Here is a 25,761-nt window from a genome sequence, read left to right on the forward strand (position 1 = left end):
CCCCCCCCAATCCCCCAAGCTTTTTAAGCTTTCCTTGTGCTGGTGCCTGGCTTGAAATGGCCTTCATCTTTCATTAGAACTCTACTATTTGTCCATCAAAGTCTCCATCCCTTTTTTTCCTTCATCTCGCCCAAATGTGATCATACCCTCTGAGTGCTTAGAGCTGCATTGTCCAGCACACGTGGCTACTGAGCACTTGAAATGTGGCTAGTCTGAATTAAGATGTCTTGTGAGTATAAAATATATACTAGATTTCAAAGACAGTATGAAAAAAGGAATGTAAATCTTACTCTTTTTATATTATGTGTTGAAACATTTGGGAATATATTGGGTTAAATAAACTTATCAAAATTAACCTATTTTCATGTTTTTTTTTAAATTTATGTTATTTTTAATTTTATTTTTGGCTACGTTGGGTCTTCATTGCTGCGCGCGAGCTTTCCTCTAGTTGTGGCAAGCAGGAGCTACTCTTTGTTGCGGGGCGCGGGCTTCTCATTGCGGTGGCTTCTCTTGTTGCAGAGCATGGGCTCTAGGCGCATGGGCTTCAGTAGTTGTGGCTCGTGGGCTCTAGAGTGCAGACTCAGTAGTTGTGGCACACAGGCTTAGTTGCTCCGCAGCATGTGGGATCTTCCCGGACCAGGGCTCGAACCCGTGTCCCCTGTTTTGGGAGGCGTATTCTTTTTTTTTTTTTTTTTTTTTTTTGGCAGTATCCGAGCTTCTCACCGTTGTGCCTCTCCCGTTGCGGAGCACAGGTCCGGACGCGCAGGCTCAGCGGCCATGGCTCACGGGCCCAGCCGCTCCGCGGCATGTGGGATCTTCCCAGACCGGGGCACAAACCCGTGCCCCCTGCATTGGCAGGCGGACTCTCAACCACTGCGCCACCAGGGAAGTCCGGCAGGTGGATTCTTAACCAGTGCACCACCAGGGAAGCCCTTTTTATGTTTTTTTAATGTTGCTTCTAGAAAATTGCAAATTTCATGCATAGCTCACAAATCTATTGGATGGAGCTTGGAGTATTCACTCTCTGATTTTCTCATGGGGCGGAGATTGCCCCTTGTTTCAGTTACTGTTCCCCGTGTTAGCTCCCCAGCTAGATTATGAGTGTTAAAAGTTTGACACCATACTTTTCTATTTCTTTTATCCCATTATAGTGCCTGCTACTTAGTAAGTGCTTAGCATATAATTAACTGGTCAAAAGCTACCAAGTCAAAGTTTTCTTTAGCCACAATTTATTTGTGCCTTATTCTTCTGAGGATTGGTCAAGTAAATTATTTTTCAGTTTATTTCATTACTATGATAGTTCACTTGCTATGCCAGTAATAAGTGTTTTATTACAAGTGAAACCAATTTGAATTTAAGCATATGAACAATAATAGTTCCCCTTTCCTATTATTCATATTTTTGGAAACGTTTTCATAAACTCAGCTGCAAAAGTCGTATCTTTGATCTGAACAGTGTGAGGCTGTTCTCTTGCTTATTTGTTCCTGTTAATCCCTATATGTCATTTTCCTTATCCTTCCAACAGTTACTGTTCTAACATTTTAATATATTGTCATGCGTGTACATGTATGTGTTCTTAGAAGTGTATGTTTTGTACTTTGTGTAAATATTGCATAGTCTCATCTATGCATCGAATCTGTTGCTTCTAACTGCTGCATAGCACTCTGTGGTATGAGTCCTACCACATTTTACCTACTTTCTGGGGTAGACTACCTGCCGCTTCCCCCCTCCCCCCATGCAATGCAGCAATGAATATCTTCATACATGTCCCCTTGTGGAGCTGTGTAAGAATTTCTTGGGGATGTGTAGCTAGGAGTGGACCTCTTGGGTCACGGGAAATGTCAGATAGTGCCAGGTTGCTCTTCTGGATGGCTCTATCAGCCCACCCTCCCGCCAGTAGTGCACAGGGGTTTTTGTCTCCTTGGTTCCTCCAACATTTAGAATTGTCCAGCTTTCTAATTTTTTTTTCCAGCCTACTAAAGTAGTTTAATGTGCTGCTTCATTATTAACTTGCATTTCTCTATGGTTTTTAGTATGTCTATATATTCCTTGGCTCTGGGGGCCTTCTGTAAATTGCTGCTTTTCCTTTGTCCCTTTTTCTATTTGGTTGTTGTTTATTTCTTGTAGATTCTTAGGTGTTCCTTGATTTTCTAGATATTAATCTGATGTAGGTTTTAGACATTGCATGTATCTTCTGTCATCTTTCTATAAGACCCTTATTGGACAGAAATTCTTAATTTTGGTGTAACCAACGTTTGCCTTATGTTTGTGCTTTTGAAGTTTTGCTTAAATGCCTGGCTCACAAGGATATATTCTCTCACATTTCACATTAACCCTTTATCATTTTACTTTTCACATGTAGATTTTTTAATCCCTCTAGATTAAAAGGGAGGCTGCCTTTTGTGTGTGGACTTAGGTAGGGATCTAGTTTTATTTTTCTCTGTAGACTGATACCGGGAACCAGTTTTCCCACTGCTATCCATTCAGTGGTCCATCCTTTCCCCACTGGTTTATAGGACTGCTTTCATTGTATCTTGTGTTCCCATACATTCATGTCTTTTAGCTTTGTATTTTGTTGCATTGGTCTGTTTTTCTGTTGTGCCGATACCCTACAGGTTTTCTTTTCTTTAAAAAATTACCGTGGCTTTGTAATATATGTAATCTACGTACCTTTATATGTATCTGTCTGTTGAACTTGTTATTTTTAAATAATTTTAGACTTAAAATTGCAAGATTAGTACAGAGTTCATGTATACTTTTCACTCAGGTTCCCCTGATGTTAACACTTAGATAACCATGGTGCAGTTATGAAAACCAGAAAGTTAACATTGGTCTGATACCGTTAACGATGACTGCAGAACTAATTTGAATTGTCACCAGTTTTTCTCCAGCGTTCTTTTTCTGTTCTAAGTTCCAATCAAAGATCCCACAATTTAAGTTTGTCTAATGTTTTCTCAAAATTAGATTAAGGTTATATATTTTTGGCAAGAATGCCACAGAAAAGATGTTGTGTCCCTCTCAGTGCATGCTTTTAGAGGGTGCAATGAAAGAGATACATCTTGTTACTGGTTTTAACCTTGATCACTTTTCATTTCTGAACTTTTTTTTTTAACTTCTTTTTCAAGGCTGACCTGGCAGCCATGAAATATTCGTCCATGTACACTTTAGAGTAAGTTTAAGATTACTCATAAATTACTGGCTGGAAATTTTAATTCATATTGCATTGAACTTATTGATTAATTTGGGTAGATTGTATAATATCTATCTAAGAATATAGAATTCCCCTTTATTCAGAGGACCTTTTATGTCTTTTATTAAAAATTTAAAGCTTTCTCCAGAGTTCTTATATATTCTTAAATAAGTTACTTTCTACCTACTTTTTAGTTTTTATTGCTATGATGAATACTTATTTTTAGTTAAATTTTGTGGTAGGTTACTACTGGTGTAAGGAACTGTAGTTATAGGTTGATCTTGCACCTTGCCAAGCTCTCTCTTGAGTTCTAGTGGTATTTCCAATTCTTTTGGTTTGCAGTTAGATCATATCATCTACAGATAACGACACTTTTTTCTCTCTGAGTTTTTTTTTTTAATTTATCTATTTTATTTATTTATTTTTGGCTGCATTGGGTCTTCATTGCTGTGTGCGGGCTTTCTCTAGTTGTGGCAAGCGAGGGCTACTCTTTGTTGCGGTGCGCGGGCTTCTCATTGCAGTGGCTTCTCTTGTTGCAGAGCACAGGTTCTAGGCGCACAGCCTTCAATAGTTGCGGTGCATGGGCTCAGTAGTTGTGGCTCGTGGGCTCTAGAGCACAGGCTCAGTAGTTGTGGCGCATGGACTTCACTGCTCCGTGGCATGTGGGATCTTCCTGGACCAGGGGTAGAACCCGTGTCCCTTGCATTGGCAGGCGGATTCTTGACCACTGCACCACCAGGGAAGTCCTATGTGGTATATATATACCACATCTTCTTTATCCATTCCTCCGTCAATTTAGGTTGCTTCCATGTTCTGGCTATTGTAAACAGCTATGCAGTGAACATTGGGGTACAGGAATCTTTCTGAATTGTGGTTTTCTCCGGATATACGCACAGGATTAGGATTGCTGGATCATATAGTAGCTCTGTTTTTAGTTTTCTAGGGAACCTCCATACTGTTCTCCATAGTGGCTGTACCAATTTACATTCCCACCAACCATGCAAGAGGGTTCCCTTTCTCCACACCCTCTCCAGCATTTACTGTTTGTAGATTTTTTGATGATGCCCATTCTGACTGGTGTGAGGTGATGCCTTTTTGTAGTTCTATGGCTCTTTCTTATATAGACACTTTTTTTTAACATCTTTATTGGAGTATAATTGCTTCACAGTGGTGTGTTAGTTTCTGCTTTATATATATATATATTTATATATATATATATATATATACACACACACACACAAATATATAGACACATTTTTAAAGAAGAACTAATACGTATAACATAAAATGGAGTGCATTCCCCATTCACTTTTCTTACTGCCTCTTATATTAGTATTGATATGGCCCCTGTAACAGTTTAGTAGTGCTTTGGCTGAAAGTAACTAAACCTTATACGATGGCTTAACCAAATAAGGGTTTATTTTTCTCACAAAAGAAGTCTGGACAGCTTCTAGCTTTGGTTCAGCAGTTCAGTAATAGTGGAGCTGGTGGTTTTTAAAAATATTTTTGTCTTTTCTCTCACATTTGAGACCTTAACGGCTACAGGGTAACTTATATAGCTCTAGTTGTTACCGTTGCATTCAAGGCAGGAGAAGGGAGGAAGGGGCTGTGCTAGTGTACCTGTCTCCCTTTATGAGAAACAAAAAGTTTTCCGAGGACCCCCCCCCAATGAGAACTGACCAGAACTAAGCCATGTGCTACCTCCAGCTACCAAGGAAATTTGGGAAAACAGGAGTTTCACTGGCCATATTGCCTCCCCAAATACACATCTGGCTTCTCTTAGAAATGAAGAAGGGAGGAATGGATATTGAGTAGATACCTACAGTATTTGCCCCATTCCTTAATATTACCTGGCAACTTAAATGTGTTGCATTAAACGGAAGTTTTAGTTTGAAAATGAACACTTTATGGATTTGTTAACAGTGTTCTCTCTTTGACTTGATTCTGCCTAATTTTTAGTAGCACTGCCCATATTCTAGTTTTCATGGTGGATAAAGTGGTTCAGGTCAATTCCTTGAGAAGGAGAAGGATCAGGACTCCTTTAATCTTTTTTTCTTTTTTTTTTTTTTTGGCTGCCTTGGGTCTTTGTTGTTGTGTGCAGGGTTACTCTAGTTGCGGCGAGCAGGGGCTACTCTTTGTTGCAGTGCACAGCCTTCTCATTGCGGTGGCTTCTCTTATTACGGAGCACGGACTCTAGGCGCGCGGCTTCAGTAGTTGTGGCATGCGGGCTTAGTTGCTCCGCGGCATGTGGGATATTCCTGGACCAGGGCTCACACCTGTGTCCCCTGCATTGTCAGGTGGATTTTTAACCACTGCACCACCAGGAAAGTCCCTGGACTCCTTTAATCTTTGAGATTAAACAGCTCTGAGTGCCTGTTGTGTGTTCAGTGCTGCCACAAAAAGTGGCTACTATTATGTAACTTTTTTTTTTTTTTTTTTTTTGGTCCTCGGTTTATTGTCACCTTAGGGAGAAAAAAAATTCAAGCATGAAGTAATTGGCTAATAGTACAAGAATTCAAAATTATTTGTTAAAATGCTAGGAAATTTTTTCTTCTTTAGGGCCACTGATGGATGCATGGGAAAAATAAAATGAAGGCCAAGAAAAGGCAATTTAATTTGCTTCTGTTTGAGAGAAATTTTTTTTATCTTTTTTTTTTTTTTTTTTTTTTTTGGCAGTACGCGGGCCTCTCACTGCTGCGGCCCCTCCTGCTGCGGAGCATAGGCTCCGGATGCGCAGGCTCAGCGGCCATGGCCCGCGGGTGTAGCCGCTCCGCGGCACGTGGGATCCTCCCGGACCGGGGCACAAACCCGCATCTCCCGCATCGGCAGGCGGACTCCCAACCACTGCGCCACCAGGGAAGCCCTGAGAATTTTTTAGTTAAACACATTAGATTTTAAAATTTCAGGACTTTATGTATCAAACTAAATATACTAAGTTCAGTAACTATTGGAATTTAACAAACATCAGATATTTCAATCTGTTATATGAGTTTACACTCTTAAGAGGAAGTACGGCTTTCTTTTGGGTTTGTATTATGATTATTTATTTGCATAAGGGTGTATTAGGTTAGGCTAGGTTATGCTGAGGTAACATACATGACCAAAATCTTAGTGTCTTAATACAGTTTAAAAAAACTGTCAACTTCATTGACTCCATGAAGAGTGATCTCCATTTCCAGGCCATTTGGTCCTGTGACCCTCCATCTTTGGACAGTGTTCTGGGTTCAGGACAGAAGACCACAGGGCTGGAGTCAAGCCCTGGCAATAAATGCTTCAGCATGGAAATGACATGTCACTTTCACTCATATCTCATTGACCAATCTTAGGCACATGGCTATTGGGAACCTCAAGTGAGGGGTGTGAGTTTCTCTGGGAAGTCAGTGTATTGTGGTGGATAATTGTCTACAACAAAGTAGCCAAATAGAGATAGATACAAGCAGAGAACATCCAGAGCCCAAAGGAAAAGAAATTCTGGTGGAATGCAGGGAGAGTCATGGAAGGCTTCATAAAGATGGTGACAAATGACTCAAACATAAGGGAATGAGTAGGATTTTCTTAGGTTTGAAGAGAAGAAAGGGCACTCAAACTGAGGGAGGATCATGCTAAAGAATAGTGGATGATGTAGCGGGAGAGGAGGCATGGATTACATCACAGAGGGCCTTGAATTCATTTAACATTCATTCAGCAACAATGTACTGCACAGCTACTATGTGCCAGGCACTGTTCCAATTTCTGGGAATATCTGATAAGGAACAAAACAGGCAAAGATCTCTGTGTTCTCCTGCAGGTTACATGCTAGTGGATGTAGTGTATCCTCATCTGGTGAATGGTGATATTAGCTGTTCTGCCTGCATCACAGGGTGTGTTAAAGATAATATATGCTGGTACATTTAATAGCATATGAAGTCAAGTTCTTTTTTTTAAAATTCTTATTGGAGTATAGTTGTTTTACAATGGAAACGTTAAGCTCTTTACGACTGTAAGGCAGTCCTGTTTATCTTATTTTATGTTACAGCCACATATAGAAGGAGTTAGTTTTTATTATAAGTAGATCGGAGAGTATGCAAAGGTATAAACTAGATGACTATGAATTTTAAGTTTCTGATATTTCTATTTTACATGCAGAAGACAGTTGATTTGCATAAAAGTTAATATTTTGTCTGTTTAACTGTACCTTACTCTATAAAACTTAATACATGAAGGGCTGAATTTATAAAACATATAAATTAGAAAGTGTATGTTTGCATTTAAAGAGCTTTTCTGACCAAAATTTTGGATAGCAGTGTAATTTTTAAAACTATATTTTCATTGCGTAAATAGTAAAACCACTTGACATATACCTCATAGGAACAGGGACTTTGTTTTATGCACTGCTTTCTAACACTCAAAACAAGTGCCCAGCTCATATTTATATAGCATCTATTATACAGGGCTTCCCTGGTGGTGCAGTGGTTAAGAATCTGCCTGCCAGTGCAGGGGACATGGGGTCAAGCCCTGGTCCGGGAAGATCCCATACGCTGCAGAGCGACTAAGCCTGTGTGCCACAACTACTGAGTCTGTGTGCCACAACTACTGAAGCCCACGCGCCTAAAGCCTGTGCTCCGCAACAAGAGAAGCCACTGCATTGAGAAGCCTGTGCAGCACAATGAAGAGTAGCCGCCACTCGCTGCAACCAGAGAAAAGCCCGCGTGCAGCAACAAAGACCCAGTACAGCCAAAAATAAAAATAAATAAAATAAATAAATTTATTTTTAAAAATCTATTATACATTATCATTTGATAAATATTTGAATGAATGAATAGAAGAAAGAAATTTGGGAGATAAAAATTTCCTGTAATTTAACCATGTGAATGTTACAGTGATCAGTATTTTGATATCATTTATTTAGTCATTCCAATACTTATTAAGTACCTGTTATATGCCAACTGCTAAGATCTAAGGAACAATAAATTACTGTCCCTGTTTTTATGAAACTTACATCTAGTTTGGAAATAAACATAATGGTTATCAAAATTTTTTAAAAACTGTACTCCAGCGGATCTATAAAAATTTGCATTACAATACACCTATTTTGCGTAAAGCCTTAGTGTAATAACTTAGTTGTTATTTTAGTTTTTTCTTTAATCAAGTCCTCGTTTATAATAGGCTATTTTTAAAATTTTATTTATTTTATTTATTTTTGACTGCATTGGGTCTTTGTTGCTGTGCACGGGCTTTCTCTAGTTGCAGCAAGTGGAGGCTGTTCTTTGTTGTGGCATGCGGGCTTCTCGTTGCGGTGGCTTCTCTTGTTGTGGAGCACAGGCTCTAGGCACATGGCCTTCAGTAGTTGTGGCACGCAGGCTCAGTAGTTGTGGCTCGCGGGGTCTAGAGCGCAGGCTCAGTAGTTGTGGCACACGGGCATAGTTGCTCCGCGGCATGTGGGATCTTCCTGGACCAGGGCTCGAACCCGTGTCCCCCACATTGGCAGGCGGATTTGTAACCACTGAACCACCAGGGGAGACCCTATAATAGGCTGTTTTGTAATTTGGAAATTAGAATCTTTTTGTTATAGGAACAGAGTTGTTTAGATTTGTGACCAGTTTGTAAAAGTCTGTTTAACCTAAAATATACATTTACAGTAAAAAAACATAGAAATTGTTGTTTGCAATGCAGTATTATGTGATAATTGAATAAAACAGAAGAGAACCTATCCCAAAACCTGGTACATGAGGGACAGAGATTTACTTAGAGGAATATGAAAAAGTAGATAGAAATTAACGTGGGCATTCTGAAAAGGACATCTTTTGAGGACTTAAGTTGATGGCACAAATTCTTAAGCTTTTACTGTAAAATACTTGTTTTTCTGTTTTCCTTGATATGAGTGTGTTACAAAGTGTAGTTTCTTAGGTTTATCACCTAGAATCAGGCTTGTTTTGACCTATAGGTAGAGAGAGAGAGAGCATGAGAAACAAGGGACATTTTCCTGGACAAAAAGTTGGAAAAGAGAAAAGAATGAAAGAGGTTGAAAGTGTCTTTGTAGAGTGTCGTGAGAGTGAGAGGCCTTCCTTGAGCAGGAAGGAGTTAGCAGCCATGAAAAGTAGGCAGTGGGGCATGGCATCCTTTGGGCACTAGGGGAAAGAGGAAGCACTAGGCAGCTGGCTGCTTCTTCGTACAGAATTGTACACATCAGGCATTTGTATCTCTCATACCTTTATATTTAATATGGTCAGAGGCATATATGATTTGTTTTACCTTTATGGAGTATATTGAGTACTGTATTCATCTCTTCAACAAATATTTGTCAGGGACTACAGAGTCTGGCTGTGTCTTTAAACACATTGTTTTAAATTATTGTTAGCAGCATAGTTTAGAAAGAAGTTGGGAATCTAGGTTCTCTTTGAATTTCTCACTAGTGATGTGGCAGTGAATAAATCTCAGGGTATCCTCATCTGGTGAATGGTGATATTAGCTGTTCTGCCTGCATCACAGGGTGTGTTAAAGATAATATATGCTGGTACATTTAATAGCATATGAAAAAGTCAAGTTCTTTTTTTTAAAATTCTTATTGGAGTATAGTTGTTTTACAATGGAAACATTAAGCTCTTTACGACTGTAAGGCAGTCCTGTTTATCTTATTTTATGTTACAGCCACATATAGAGAATATCTCCTTTCTTTCTGAACACCCAGTTGAATTTCAACACTTGGTATTTCTCTTAGCATTTTCTTGTTTTCCTCACAACTTTATATCAGGTGGGCAAATCCCTTTGAAGTGCCACATGTATTGGGATTAAAATTAAAGCAGTGATGTTTTGTTTCTTCAACTAGAGGCTCTTAAAACTTGTCAAGTACCGGTGGGTCTCTCATTTCCTAATGTTTGTTGTATGTTTTATTGTAGCACACGTCACATGGAGACGGGCGGCAAGAAGTTACCTCTCGCACTGGGCGCTCTGGAGCACGATGTAGAAACTCTGTAGCTTCCTGTGCAGATGAACAACCTCACATTGGAAACTACAGACTGTTGAAAACAATCGGCAAGGGGAATTTTGCAAAAGTGAAATTGGCAAGACACATCCTTACGGGCAGAGAGGTAAATACAAATTATGCTTGATTTCTGTTAGTACACTTGCTCTGTTTAGTTCCATGTGAGAGAAAGAAAAAGAATGTATATATTTGGGCTAATTAAACATTTTTTTAAGAACAAGAAGCTTATGTATTAATTATGTGGGAGTTCTTTTGCTTTCTCATTTCTTTAAATGTTATAAAGATTATATTGAGTTTGAATAATCTTCTGCATTTAAAAAGAGGTAGTGTTCTTTTTCAGTGGTAAATGTGTACCACCACAGTAAAAATTTTTAACTTCATTATAAGCTCATGGTGCTTGAAAAAATCAATAGTGTTGTCTGTTTTTATAGACTTATCCTCAAGAAGTTTCTTCATCTCCCCAAATATTTTTCTCATAGCTTATGTTTGATAGGTTATTGTGCAGGAAGGCACATGCTTTCCTAATTTTTGTGATATTGGCTTTCTACTCAACCACATGCCGTATTTATTAAAAACGCTTCCATTAAAACTGCTACTAGGGGGACTTTCCTGATGGTCCAGTGGTTGAGAATATGCCTGCCAATGCAGGGGAAACGGGTTCGATTCCTGGTTCGGGGAGATACCACATGCTGCGGAGCAACCAAGCCCGTGGGCCACAACTACTGAGCCTGCTCTGTGGAGCCCACGGGCCACAAGTACTGAAGCCCATGTGCCTAGAGCCGGTGCTCAGCAGCAAGAGAAGCCACCGCAATCAGAGGCCTGCACACCACAATGAAGAGTAGCCCCCGCTCACTGCAACTAGATAAAGCCCACGCACAGCAACGAAGACCCAACGCAGCCAAAAATTTAAAAATAATAAAAATAAGTTAATTAAAAACAAAAAACTGCTACTAGGGACTTCCCTGGTGGTCCAGTGGGTAAGGCTCCACTCTCCCAGTGCAGGGGGCCTGGGTTCAGTCCCTGGTCGGGGAACTAGATCCTGCATGCATGCTGCGACTAAGAGTCCGCATGATGCAACTAAAGGATCCCACATGCTGCAGTGAAGATCCTGCCTGCTTCACCTAAGACCTGGCACAGCCAAAATAAATAGATAATAAAATAATTAATAGGGACTTCCCTGGTGGTGCAGTGTTTAAGAATCCGCCTGCCAATGCAAGGGGACACGGGTTTGATCCCAGGTCCGGGAAGACCCCACATGCCACGGAGCAACTAAGCCCGTGCTCCACAGCTACTGAGCCTGCGCTCTAGAGCCCGCGAGCCACAACTGCTGAGCCCACGTGCCACAACCACTGAAGCCTGGGCGCCTAGAGCCCGTGCTCTGCAACAAGAGAAGCCACCACAATGAGAAGCCCACTCACTGCAACGAAGAGTAGCCTCTGCTTGCCGCAACTAGAGAAAGGTCTTAGTGCAGCAACTAAGACCCAACACAGCCAAAAATAATAATAATTAATAAATAAATATTTTTTTACGAAACTGCTACTAAACTAACTCCCTCCTCACATTCTACTTATGCAGTAGAGAACCGTTCTGCCTTTTTCTTTATTTTTGACATAGTTTATTGCATTTGGATCTTTGTACCTGCAATTCCTTTGCCTAAAATACACTTCACCCTTTTGTACAGGAGTCACTTCTGGAAAGTAGTCATTGACAGACTCCCTTTCCCCAGGCATGGGATTCATGTTAAAAATCCTGATACTTTCCTTAAATAGCATGTTTTACTATTAAAATTACATAAACAATTATGTTTTACTATTACAATTACAATTATGTTGGAATTGCTTATTAACCTGTCTTCCCCCTCTAGTCTATAGGGTAGACATCAGTACTTTATCATGCTTGGCACATATTAGGTACTTAATAAATATTTATTGAATGAATTTCATGTTACTTTTGAAGGAAGCTTTATAAAGAAATGCTTCCCATGTACCAAAGCCTCCTGATATGTGTGCCAAGGTGGTATTACCGATGTGCCATGGTACTGATGCCTGCAGCCCACCATGCTGAGGGCTGCTGGAGCAGGACCCACCCTGGGTTTGCTACAATTTGCCCTACAAATATTCTGATTTTCTGTGTGTGCTGGGACCTGAAGAAGGTTGGGGAGCATTGGTCTTTGCTAACTAGAGTAAAGACTTACTAAAGACTTTACTAAAGTAAAGACTAAAGTCTTTACTTAAGACTACAGTCTTAAGTAAAGACTGTAACTAAAAATTTGCCTCTTCACATTTCATCTCAATTTTAGTGACAGTTCCCTGGTTAAGACTCCTGGTTGTAGAGATGCCTGGACTGCTTTTGGAATCAGTAAATAGCATGAATGGGTGCAGGTTTCTTTGCTGCCCTTGATCAAAAATTTTTGAAATAAGGAACAAAACCTCTGAGTTTATTTCCCCCACCAATCTCGAGCGGTTGCTTGGCCAGTTTCCTTCCATAGGTAGAGATGGTGGGTTAAAAGAGGAGTGGGACAGACAGACCCTCTCCCCTTTTACATAACATGTGTGCTGGAGTGTGGCTTACCATGTTTATATCTAGTAGGTTCTCTCTCCAGAAATGGCTTGAATCTGACTAGATAGTGCGTAAATTAAAACACTTTTTTAAAAATTTGAAATAAACAATTTTTTCCCCCTATTGTAGGTCTTAACCAGAATCATATAAAATGTAAACATTATAGAAATTCGTTATGTAGAAAATAAAATTCCTTAAACTTTCTCTCCTCAAAGAGGATCATTTTCAGCAGTTTGGTGTAGATTACCACAGTTTTTTATATACACAGTAACTTTTTGTTTATTTTAACAAAAAGGGACTCATGGGACTTAATGGTAATTTTTCTTAGCAACATACTTGATCACGTCTGGATCTTAGTGCTCATAGATCTGACATTATGTTTAATGGAACGTCATCTTCCAGTGTGTGCTGGTGCCGTAGTTCACCCCCGTTGGTGGGCATTGGGTGGTTTCTGATTTTTTTGCTGTTACAAATATCTGCAGTGAACATTCTTTAACATAACTTTCTGTGCTCTCGTTAAGAGTGTTTCTGTAGGATAAATTCCTAGAAGTGTGGAGGTCCTGGGTCAGAGGGGATGAATATTTGATACTGTAATAGGTACTGCTAAATTGGTTTTGAGAGAACGTTTTACTGTTTTGTTAGCCCTACCGGAATGAGAGAGTGCCCATTTTTCTACACCGTTACTAACATTGTAGATAATTTTTGTCTATCAGATGAGCAATAAATCTATTTTTAAAAAAAGATTGCTTTTTCCTGATAACTACTTAGATTGATGATATTTTCGTATATTTGTGTCATTTTCTTTTTAAAATAAGTTTCCTGTTGTATATCCTTTATCCATTTTTCTTTTTCTCTTTTAAAATTTTAGCGATTTAAACATTTTATGTGTTTCAGACATCAGTCTGATCTGTCTGGGTTTCATGTCTTGGTGAGAAAGGTTTACTTCCAGGATTTTTTAAATTGATTCTGTTTTTTCTTCAAATACTCCTGTGGCTGGCATCTGAATGTTTAATTCATTTGGTATGTGTTTTGGGGGATTAGTATGAGGTGTAGGGCTCTAATTTTTTTTCCCCTATGTGCATTACTGCTTGTCCCAGATCATCTGTTCTCTCCCCCCGTTTATTTAAATTCCCTTTTGTTTCTCTGATTTCATTTATTTAGTTTTGTACCCATATCATGGTGTTTTTATTACTGCACCTTTTGATTGTACGTTTTGATTTTTTTGGAGTAGGTTAAGTCCCCTGCTGATTATTCTTATTTTTTAAAAATTTCATTGCTCTTTTTTGCAGTTTACTCTGTCAGATGAATTTTATTTCATTTCATTTCATTATTTTGGTGGCACCATACAGCTTGCGGGATCATACTTCACTGACCAGGGATTGAACCCAGGCCATGGCAGTGACAGTGCTGAGTGGTAACCACTGGACCCCCAGGGAACACCCAGTCAGATGAATTTTAGAAATAGGTTGCCATGTTCTAAAAACAGCCTTACTGGAATTTTGATTGGATTAATTTTGATGAAATTAATTGAATTTATAAACTGATTTGGGAGGCAATTTGCTGTTTTAATGATACCAAGTGTTTCTATCCAGGCTTATGAAGTGTGTCTCGATTTTGTTTTTAAGGTTCATAATTTTCTTCATCTGGATTTTGCATAGTTCTTGTTATGTTCATTCCAAAGTGTTTTATAATTTTTGTTGCTGTTGTGAATGGGGTTTGTGAATATATGAGGCTACCAAATTTGCATAACATCTTGTATCTGAGCACCTTTTGAACTTACTCTCATTTTGGATATCAGAATTAAGCAAGTTGATGTTATTTTTTAAATTATACATCATTTTTTATTTTGATGTACAGTTCTATGAATTTTAACACATTTATAGATTGATGTTACCAGTACCGTAATCAAGATACAGAACAGTCCCATTACCTCAGAAAATTCCCTTGTGGTCCCTTTATGGTTGCTCCCTCCCCCATCATAACCGCCTACAACCACCTGTCTATTCTTCATCCTCATAATTTTGTTTCAAGTCTGTTAAGTAAATGAGATCATATAGTATATCTTCTCTAATGCCTTTGAGATTGATCCAGTTTGTTGAATATAGTATTCTTAGTTCTTTTTTTTTTTTTTTTGCGGTACGCGGGCCTCTCACTGTCGCGGCCTCTCCTACTGCGGAGCGCAGGCCCAGCGGCCATGGCCCACGGGCCCAGCCGCTCCGCGGCACGTGGGATCTTCCCGGACTGGAGCAGGAACCCGCGTCCCCTGCATCGGCAGGCGGACTCTCAACCACTGCGCCACCAGGGAAGCCCAGTGTGTTCTTTTTTATTGCTGAGTAGTATTCCATTATGTGACTGGACCACAGTTTGTATTCACTCCTACACTAAAGGACATTTGAGTTGTTTTCATGTTTGGCAATTATGAATAGAACTGCTATAAACATTCCTGTACAGGTTTCCGTGTGAACATAAAATTTTATTTCTCTAAGATAACCCAGGAGTGGGATTGCTGGGTCATATGGTAAAAAACTGAAGTTTCTCTAGAAAGTTGGTTTTATTACAGGTTTATTATAGTATAATATTCCTAAAGAAACTTAAAACTCTAGTCTAGTTATTATTTTTATCACTTGGTACTGTTCTCAGCCCACTAGAAACTAAAGTTTTTCCATCAGCATTCTCTTGCCCTTTTATGGGAATGTGATGTATCTTTCCTATTGAGGTAGTAAGAGCACTAAAGGAAACCCAGAGTGCACCAGAAAGTGGTGTTGGTGATTCAGAGACTTAATTCATTCTGAGTCAGTAGGAGATAAAGAGTTCCTATATGTTAAAGAGACAGTTTTAATTGCTGTCATGAGGATAAGACTAGCAATGTAGTAGAATTATATAGTGGAAAGAATTCCCTGAAAGAAGAGAGTGGGGATAATCTATATCATGCACTTACATCACAAGGACATTGTGAACATAAAAGATACTCATGAAAATTTATGTGATGGAAGAATGGCATTTTTACTGCACAGACAAATTAGTTTTTGTGGGTTTTTTCTGTTTTATTTGTCTGTTTTGTGGGGGGTGGGATGCACACCGCATGACTTTTTGGGATCTTAGTTCCCCGTCCAGGGATTGAATCCAGGCCCTTGGCAGTGAGAGCGCCGCATCCTAACCACTGGACCGCCAGGGAACTCCTGTGAACAGACAAATTAGATTAATGAATTATAACCAAGAGAACGTCTTACATCTAGTGAACAGTTTCTAATCAAGTCTTTAAATAGAATGATTGTGGTAGAAGTCCACTGTAGATGAGACCTGTCTCTCTAGGATGGTTCTTAATTTTTAGACCAGAAAAACACCAAAATCCTTATTTTATATATATTTAAAAATACAGGCACCAGTCATAAAATTCATCTGATTTAACTCTTTGATGAAAATGCTACCTATTGTCATAGAAGCAGCTATCCCATATTTGGGATTTGGGGATGTTAGTTCCATCTTCTGTCTTGGTTTTGGCTAGCTTTTCACAGCTGAAGATTATTTTGGTTTTTGAAATAATTGTTTGTTTTAATATTACAGTTTTCTTTCAAGTCAAGTTTTTCTTTCAAGTTCATTTTTCCCCATAGTTATTTTCATAGGCCCCTAGGGATCTCTCCCCTAACATGAACTACAGAAGAACTCACTTGTATCTGTCATTTGGTACTTAATTGAGACTGTTTTTTTACTGCCTTAAAAAATTATTTTCCAAAGTAATACATGCGTATAGCTTAAAAAGTCAAATAATACTAAAAAGCTTGTAACTGAAATCAGACTTTCTTTGCCTCCTCTTTATCATTCAGTACCATTAATCAAAGGCTCCTACTTTCAATTTTCTAGGCTCTTTTTTCTGATAGTCTTTTGGTTATCTCCTGATTTATAATTGTAGACATCACTGACTTTCCCCTTATGGAAGATGGATATAGCTTTCTTATGATTCACTTCCACATCTACTTTCCTTTCCTCAGCCTTTCTATTGCAATGATATATTTGGTTAAAGTTAGATTTTTTTAACTTAATCAAGCTATGTAAATGTTGTTCAGTGTTGGACCACAATAATTTATTTTCTTATATAATTTTTTATTTTTTCTAGAATTAATAGTTGCCTCAAGTTTTGTGGGGTTTTTTTTCAACTTTCTCATGGTTCTATGTATTTTCTGCAAATTGATCCAACATATCTTTCAAATACCTTGCAGTACCGATGCATATGATGTAACATATTAGTTCAAGAGAGAATAGGTGGGTAGAGGTTAAAAACAGCAAGATAGCGCTTTCACGGCACAGATGAATGGGGTAGTGGCTACAGGGAGATGTCAGGCCAAGATATTTTTTAAAAGATGGGCAAGGGCTTCCCTGGTGGAGCAGTGGTTGAGAGTCCGCCTGCCGATGCAGGGAACACGGGTTCGTGCCCCGGTCCGGGAAGATCCCACGTGCTGCGGAGCGGCTGGGCCCGTGAGCCATGGCTGCTGAGCCTGCGTGTCCGGAGCCTGTGCTCCGTAACGGGAGAGGCCACAACACTGAGAGGCCCACGTACCGCAAAAAAAAAAAAAAAAAAAAAAAGATGGGCAAAATACCAACATGTTTGTCTGCTAATGGGAATAATTTAAGGGAAAGGGTGAAAATGGTGCTTTGAGGAGACGTGCTGGAATGGGTGAGGGGGGTGGTAGAGGTATTGTCTTTGGATAACGTGGACAGTCCTTAGAAGTAGGAGGAAAGTAGAGGGTACTATGCCAATATTCTGCAGGTGAGTGGTTCTATATGAGGGTGGGAGCTTGAGAAGTTTTCTTCTCATTGCAGCTCTTTTTTCAGTAAAATAGAAAGCAAGATTACCAACTAAGAATGTGACTGTCAAGGAGATAGGAGATATTAGAGATCTGAGAAAGTTACAGTAATTAACAGGTTAGTAGGAGAGTGAATGGACTGAGAAATATAGTAGAATTACCAGGCAGCCTTAACACTTCCCTGAGGTTACTGATCATGGATTTAAATCGGGAATAGACAGCCTGGATGTAATTTACTGTCCAGCAACATTCAGTTAACCAGACACAGGCATAGCATTTGTAGATGGTTGGGATTTTATTATAGTAAGTAGTGAAATGGAAACAGAGCAAGGGCATTGATTTGGAATACCCAAGGGAGTGATTTCAATTAAAGACAATAGATTTAAGTAGGAAGTAAGTACTTGAGGGAGAAGGCAGACCATAAGAAGGTGGTGGGATCAATGGCTATGGATCCCGGTGAGTTCAGATAGTTACTGGGATTCTAGAGTGGGTGGGTGGGAAAGTTAGGAGGAGGTGGTTAGAGAGTGGGAAACTCAAGATTAAGATCATAGTGGGTTTTCCGATATTGGTAGTTACAAAGTCTAGAGTAAAACAGTGTAAATGGCTTTTCCCTCCACCTTTCTAGCAGCTTTTTAGACTCTTCTCATTTATCCATGCTGTTGAGAAATTTCACAGTGAAGTGCCAAGGAGTTGGTCTTCATTCTTTGTTCCTGGTGCTCATTGAACCCTTTCAATATAAACATTCTTATCTTTCAGTTCTGGAGAATTGTCTCATTTTATTATTTAAAAATCGTCATTCTAGAATTCCTTTTTTTTTTTTTGGCTGTGTCACGTGGTTTACAGCATCCTAGTTCCTGACTAGGGATTGAACCTGGGCCCTAGCAGTGAAAGTGCCGAGTCCTAACCACTGGACTGCCAGGGAATTCCCAAGAACCTTGATTATTTATTTTATTTACTTATTTATCTATCTATCTATCTATCTGTCTTGGTTTTCTGTCTCTGTTTCTATTTTACTTTCTGAGTGATGTCTTTAACTTTATCTTCCAATCTTTCTGTTAAATTTGTTTGAGTCCCTGCATGTGTCCTCCTCCTAGCTCTTTCCTTTTCTGATATTTGTCTTTGTAGTATCCAGTTCTGGTATCAATACTGTTTCTTCTGTTAACTCTCTGAGGATAGTAAAAGCTTTCTTCTTTTTTTTTTTTTTTAAGTAGATTTTTTGCTCCCTACATTGTTTCTCTTTTCTCTGGGATTCTTTCTTGGTGTCTGTCTTTCATACAGAGACTTTCTTTGGAATCTGGTAACCCCTGGTTGTCTGTGTCTGTTTAAGGTGGAACCCTAAGAAGCTGATCAGAAGCTGGTTTGCATGTATAGGATATGTTTGACCACAGAACTTTCCTTTGGGAGTCATCCAGTGCTTTTATTGGAGTACCCAGATATCTTTGTCTTTAGATCTCTTCTCTGGGACCATTCTGTTCTCTAGGTTAAGAATCTTCTGTTCTGCCCGAGAGGAGCCATGGTCCCACCCCTCAGCGGCAGTCTGACACTTAATCTCCGCCCCCCCCCCGCCCCTTTTCATCTCCATGCCTCACTCCTGCCCTCTCCTGGGCCTGTTGACCTTGAGTCCAGAGCCTCGTTGTCTTCTCCGCAGAATAAGTTTACAGTCCCTTAAGAACCGGTGGTCATTGGTTTGGTTGGGGAGCAGCAGCATTCTTTATACAGACTTTTGACTTTGGAATTAGCCCAGCAGCTCCCCTGTCGCCTTTGGTCCCCTGGGACCTCCAAGTCTAGAGCCCTTTCCAAGTCATGCTGGGGAAATCACACTGTTTCTGGTTATAGTGTCCTTTCCTCTGTTGTCTCTTCTCTCTCTTTCAGAAAGTTATTGAAATAGCTTTCCCACTGTTGTCTTCTCAGCTTGTTATTGTGCTCTTGTGGCTGTATGCTTTTATTGTCAGTCTGTGTCCTCTCTCCTACACTAGAGGAGAAACCAGAGAGAGGCCAGAGGGAAAAAGATTCAGTCTTGAACCTCATTTATCCTTGGCCTCTAAATACTCAATAACTATTTGTTTTGGAAGTGAGCAAGCAGGACGGTAAAGATAGCCTTAGTATAAGTCTGATAACAGATACAGCTGAAAATGGTAAAGATGATCATCATGGTTCATTGTGGAGTATTCACATAAACCCAGTTCCCACAAATTAAAAATCACTTAATTACATAGTTGTGACACTTTTTTTTTATTGTGGTAAAATATGCATAACATTTACCATTGCAGCCGTTTTTAAGTGCAGCTCAGTGGCATTAAGTACATTTGCAGTGTTTGCAACCATCACTATCCATCTTCGGAACAGATACAGTCAATCCCATTATTCACAAATTCCATACTTGCAAATTCACATACTACAAATTATTTGTAATCCCGAAAATCAGTACTCGCTGTGCTTTTGCAGTCTTTTTCAGACACGCACAGAGCAGTAAAAAGTTTGAATTGCTTACTGTGCGTTTCCCCAGCTGAGGCCCAACGAGGTGACACTCTGCCTTTCAGCCTTCGTACTATAAACAGATGCCCTTTTTGTGGTTATTTAGTACACATTTTCCACATCTTTGTGCATTTTGTTGGTGATTTTATTGTTTAAAATGGCCCCCAACTGTAGGGCTGAGGTATTAGCCAGTGTTCCTAAGTGCAAGGCTTTGACGTGCCTTACAGAGAAAATACATTTGTTAGGTAAACTTCATTCAGGCATGAGTTAGATAGTGCTGTTCAGTGTTAATGAATCAATAATGTATAGTAAATGAGGTATCCTTAAACAGAAACACACATAAAACAAGATTATGTATTGATCAGTTGATGAAAATGTTATGACCAGGGGCTCACAGGAGTCTTAACTCCTTCCCCCTAGGAACAGTGGTTCAGTATTCACTAGTTCAGTGTTCAGAGTGACTTCATAGAATGTAATTACCGTGAATAACGTGAATCAACTGTCCTTTTTTTTCTGAAGGAGGAGGGTTAATTGTTACTGGTATTTTCCCCTAACAACAGATATATGGGAAGGGGTATTAGAAAAGGGTATGGGCTTTCCTCAGATGTCTGATTCTTGAAAACGTTTTTAAGAGCAGAGAAATAAGAAGCACATTGAGAGCTCTCTACATGAGGTGTGTGGAAGGTGCTGCTCCGGTGCCTGGCTTGGCTTCACGGTGGCTGGGAGGAAAGTTGGCCTTTTGCTGGGACCTTCCGTATTCAAGGCACTGAGTTATTTTCTCTGGTCATTACTAAGTTTTTCCTGGATTGCACCCTTCTTAGAGCATACTCTAGGCTTGTGTGTGCCCTGCTCTGGATGCCTCTGATTTTTGTCCCCCAGAAATTATTTAAAGTCACTTGTCTGCTGATGCCACCTCTCCCATTCTCTTTGCCATTCTTTGTCATTTTGTCTTTATTGTTTAATTGGACTGTCAGGTGGAAGAAGAGAGAATGCATGTGATTAGTATGCCATCTTTAACTGAATGTCCTCATTATGGGTATGAAGGAGCTTTTCATTGTTATTTTTATTCAAGTTAATTATATATTATACAGTTTAAAGAGTCAAGGCTTTTTTTTTTAATGTGTTCCCTGCCCCCTCCCACAATTTCCTAATCTCCTAAGATGGCCACTTTCAGTCTTTCAAACTGATTCTTTATGTTTTACTTTCATATATTTTAATAGCATGTTTTATTCTTAATTATTTTTTCAGTTTTAGGCATCATTATCTATTGACTTCACTATAATTTTTTAAAGTCATCACTGACTTTTAAAAATTAACTCCTTATTGATATATAGCACACATCCAGAAAAAGTGTAAACATTTGCTTAACCATGACCCAGGGCAAAAATATACCATGACTTGAACCCCAGAAGTCCTCCTTTGTACCTCCTTCTAATCATTTCACTGGCCTTCCTCCCCAAGATAACCACTATCCTGACTTCTAAAACACCATATTCTGTTTTTTTCTCTTAAAATTTTACAATGGAAATCATACAGTATTTATTATTTTGTGTGTGCCTCTTTTACTCCACCCTGTGCTTGTGCCATTCACCCATTTTGTTTGTATTGTTAGGTTTTGATTTGAAGTTTTATTTTGTAGGGAGCTGTTATAGTTGATAGGCTTGTTCTCCGTTGCTGTAGACTGAATTGTGTCCCCTAGAATTTAGATGTTAAAGCCTGTTTGGAGGTAGGGCCTTTGTGGAAATAATTAGGTTAAACTAGGTCATAAGGGTAGGCCCCGATCTGATAGGATTAGTGTCCTTATAAAAAGAGACACCAGAGAGCTTGCTTGCTTTCTTCCACTTGTAAGGACACAGTGAGAAGGTGGTCATCTGCAAGCCAAGAGGAACTGCCCATGCTGGCACCCCGATCTCTGACTTCCAGCTTCCAACTGTGAGAAAATAAATTTCTGCTCTTTAAGCTGCCCAGTCTGTGGTATTTTTTGTTTTGACAGCCTGAGCTGACTAATATACCATTCTTCTGGATTATTGTGTCCTCTTAAAGGACTTGGGATCTTTTTTCTGCCTGCTCTTGTAGATGCTGGTGGTTGTAGATGCTTTAACACCAGTCAGGAGCAGGGTGGATCTTTTGACCAGTGGTTAATTGACAGGAAGTGGAAGATACGGATTTTTCCTCCAGTGAGTATTTGCTGCAGGTTTGTTGGACTCTTGATTTGAGGAATGTTGGGCGGGGGGCGGGGGAAGCCCTTCTCATGTGTGAGCTCTCTTTATCCCTATTTTGTAATTTTCCACTTTGCTTTAGGCGTCAGAGTGAATAAATGGAATTTCCCAGAACTTTACACAAGTGCCAGGGACACTCCTGTTTCCTTGCCTAGTGAATTCCCTTGGCTTTTGCCGTGCGCGCATGCATGCGCACACACACCTACGCGCACGCGCGCACACACACACACACACACCCTCCACAACCTTGGGAATGAGTCAGTGGTCTTCTCTCCAGTATGCATCTTTCTGAGGCACCTAAGTGATGCCCCACAGTTGCCTCCTCTTTTGGTGACCTCGAGGTCTGAGCTCTTCTCCAGGCTCCAGCTCTGGGCCAAGGTTATTTTGGTAGTTGAGTCATCCCAGCAAGGGAACTGGAAGGAGGAGGGGACTAGGAGCTTCCCCCTCAGTGTTCATTGACACACATACACACGGCATGTTCAATGATAATGTCTCACTCTGAGGACACTTGCTTTTGGTAAAGTGGCTCTCTTCTACAGTTGGATTTAGCTGACTGCAACACATTTTTGTTTTCTGTTTTTGCTTTAGATACTTTTTGAACAGCAGTACTTGAAAATGAAAATATATAATAACAAAATCAGAGTAGAATCTTTAGAAGGTGGATATTGAGCAGAACCGGAAGAAACTAGTGATCAAGGGGCCTGTCATGAGAATAGAAACAAAGTCTCAGAAGATCAGAGGAAAGAGGAGCTGGAAAGGCAGCATTTTTGATGGATTTGGCCATGAGAATGAGGAAGAAAACAGAATTGTGGCCAGAACAGTGTTATTGAAGGGGTTTCTTCGGAAATCCCTTTGGGAGATGGAAATCCCTTGGATCTTTTGGAGATCCAAGTATACCACATAAAATTACATATGAAAGTAAAGTTTGAAGAAAATTCATTCATTCAACTTTAAATTATTTTTTTCTTTTTTGGCCGCGCCACACAGCTTGCAGGATCTTAGTTCCCCGACCAGGAATCGAACCTGTGTACCGTTCAGTGGAAATGCAGAGTCCTAACCACTGGACTGCCAGGGAGTTCCCTCAGCTTTAAAATAATGGAATTTTAAAGCCACATTGGTGGGCTTCCCAGGTGGCGCAGTGGTTGAGAGTCCGCCTGCCGATGCAGGGGACACGGCTTCGTGCCCTGGTCCGGGAAGATCCCACATGCCGCGGAGCAGCTGGGCCCGTGAGCCATGGCCGCTGAGCCTGCGCGTCCAGAGCCTGTGCTCCGCAACGGGAAAGGCCACAACAGTGAGAGGCCCGCGTACCGCAAAAAAAAACAAAAAAACAAAAAAACACACATTGGTATTTGTTAAAACACCAGAAACCCTGTTTCTTCACTGTTCTGTCTCCATCTCTGATGTGTGTGTGGTTACTAATGCGAGCATTCAAGGGCTCAGATCACCCCAGTAGGCGTTCATTGAATGCTCCTTGTGTACAGGTAGTGCTCTAGGGCTATAACAGGATGTCTTCTCCCCATTGAGTTATGCACAAGGTGGTCATTGTTTGCATATTCCAGCAGCCAGTATTTCCTTTAGATTTATTTACTGTAGTTTCCATCAAGACTTATATTTTCCAAATATAGAATCAGAATTTTGACTTTGCTTTTTGCAAGCACACACACTCATTAACTCTCCCTCCCCCACCAATTCTGATTTTTTGCCTACCCCAGTCAGGGGTGAAGGGGTGATGGGTTCCTTGTACTTCAGGGTCAGACTCACTGGATGCCTTGCTGCAGTCTTTCCCTTTCTTTAGCTCCTTAGGAGGTTAATAGGTTCATAGGAAGTAATCAAATGGCATGGGCAGATGGAGGCTTTAGACCAAGTTAATCAGTTAAAAAAAAAAAAAAGCTTTAATATGAATAGTGCAGCAGTTCTTGAAGTAGGGATGTGGACCCCTGGAGGTTTTCTGAGACCATTTTAGGGGGTCTGCAAAATCAAAACTGTTTTGGTAATACTATTTAAGACATTATTTGCTTCTTCCATTCTTTCTCACGAGCGTACAGTAGAATTTTCCAGAAGTATGTGACGTGTGATATCATAACAGATTGACTACAGGAGGACATTTGAGAATTTCATTAAAATGTTATTTATATTAACACTAATAGACTTTTTTCCCAATTTTTTATGGTGATAAAATGCATATAAAATGTATTATCTTAACTGTTTTAAAGTGTATATTTCAGTGGTATTAAATACATCCATAATGCTGTGCAGCCATCACCACCATTCATCTCTAGAACTCTACATCTTATAAAACTGAAACTCTACACCCATTAAATTCCCCCTCCCCCCTCCCCCCAGCCACCACCATTCTCCTTTCTGTCGCCATGCTTTTGAATACTCTAGGGACCTCATAAGAGTGGAAGCATGCAGTATTTGTATTTTTGTGACTGTTTTATTTCACTTAGCATACTGTCCTCAAGGTTCATCCATGTTGTAGCAGGTGCCAGAATTTCCTTCCTTTATAAGACTGAATAATATTCCATCTTATGGATGTGCCTCATTAAGCTTTTCCATTAATCCCTTGATGAACTTTTTTATTTGGCCATGCTACGTGGCTTGTGGGATATTAGTTCCCTGACCAGAGATTGAACCTGTGCCCTCTGCAGTGGAAGTGTGGAGTCCTAACCACTGGACCTCCAGGGAAGTCCCCCTTGATGATCTCTTGAGTTGCTTCCACATCTTAGCTACTATACATAATGCTGCTATGAACATGGGTGCACAAATAGCTTTTTAAATCCTCGCTTTCGGGCTTACCTGGTGGCGCAGTGGTTAAGAATCCACCTGCCAGTGCAGGGGGAGACACGGGTTTGAGCCCTGGTAGGGGAAGATCCCACATGCCGTGGAGCAACTAAGCCCATGGGCCACAACTACTGAGCCTGTGCTCTAGAGCCTGCGAGCCACAACTACTGAGCCCGCATGCCACAAGTACTGAAGCCCGCACGCCTAGAGCCTGTGCTCCACCACAAGAGAAGCCACCGCTGTGAGAAGCCCACGCACCGCAACGAAGAGTAGCCCCCAGTCATCACAACTAGAGAAGGCCTGCGGTACAGCAACAAAGACCCAACACAGCCAAAAATCAATCAGTCAATCAATCTATCCGTCCATCCATCCTTGCTTTCAGTTCTGGGTACATACCGGAAGTGGAACTGCTGGATCATCTGGTAATTCTATTTTTAATTTTTTGAGGAAATCTGTACTTTTTTTTTTTTTTTTTTAACAGTGGCTGTACCATTTTATACAATCCTACCAACAGTGCACAAGGGTTCCAGTTTCTCCACATCCTCACAAAGGCTTATTATTTTCTGGGGGTTTTTGGCAGTAAGCCATCCAGTTGGGTGTGGAGTGGTGTTTCCTAGTTTTGATTTGCATTTTTCTAATGATGAGGGATGTTGAGCGTCTTTTTTATGTGCTTATTGACCATTTGTATATCTTCTCTGGAGAAACATCTCAAGTCCTTTGCCCTTTTTTTTTTTTTTTTTTTTTTTTTTTTTTTTTTTTTTTTTTTTTTTT

General features: G+C 40.1%; 1 protein-coding gene and 1 long non-coding RNA gene across 10 annotated transcripts in view; both read left to right on the forward strand.

Annotated features, from left to right (window-relative positions):
- The window catches only part of MARK3 (microtubule affinity regulating kinase 3), a 108,290-nt gene that overhangs the window by 10,922 nt on the left and 71,607 nt on the right, over positions 1-25,761 (forward strand). For all 9 annotated transcript variants that reach the window (XM_027120665.1, XM_027120666.1, XM_027120670.1 and 6 more), the window contains exon 2: positions 10,066-10,257. In XM_027120665.1, coding sequence (XP_026976466.1) covers positions 10,066-10,257 — 192 coding nt within the window. The remainder of the gene's footprint in view (positions 1-10,065; positions 10,258-25,761) is intronic.
- LOC113627697 (uncharacterized) lies at positions 11,136-13,817 on the forward strand. The gene is made up of 2 exons (XR_003435657.1): positions 11,136-11,250; positions 11,623-13,817. It is a non-coding gene; the product is annotated as an uncharacterized LOC113627697 (long non-coding RNA).

The sequence above is a fragment of the Aethalodelphis obliquidens genome, unplaced genomic scaffold (genome assembly GCF_003676395.1).
Source record: "Aethalodelphis obliquidens isolate GAN/ISIS:26980383/991018 unplaced genomic scaffold, ASM367639v1 scaffold21, whole genome shotgun sequence".
Lineage (NCBI taxonomy): Eukaryota > Metazoa > Chordata > Mammalia > Artiodactyla > Delphinidae > Aethalodelphis > Aethalodelphis obliquidens.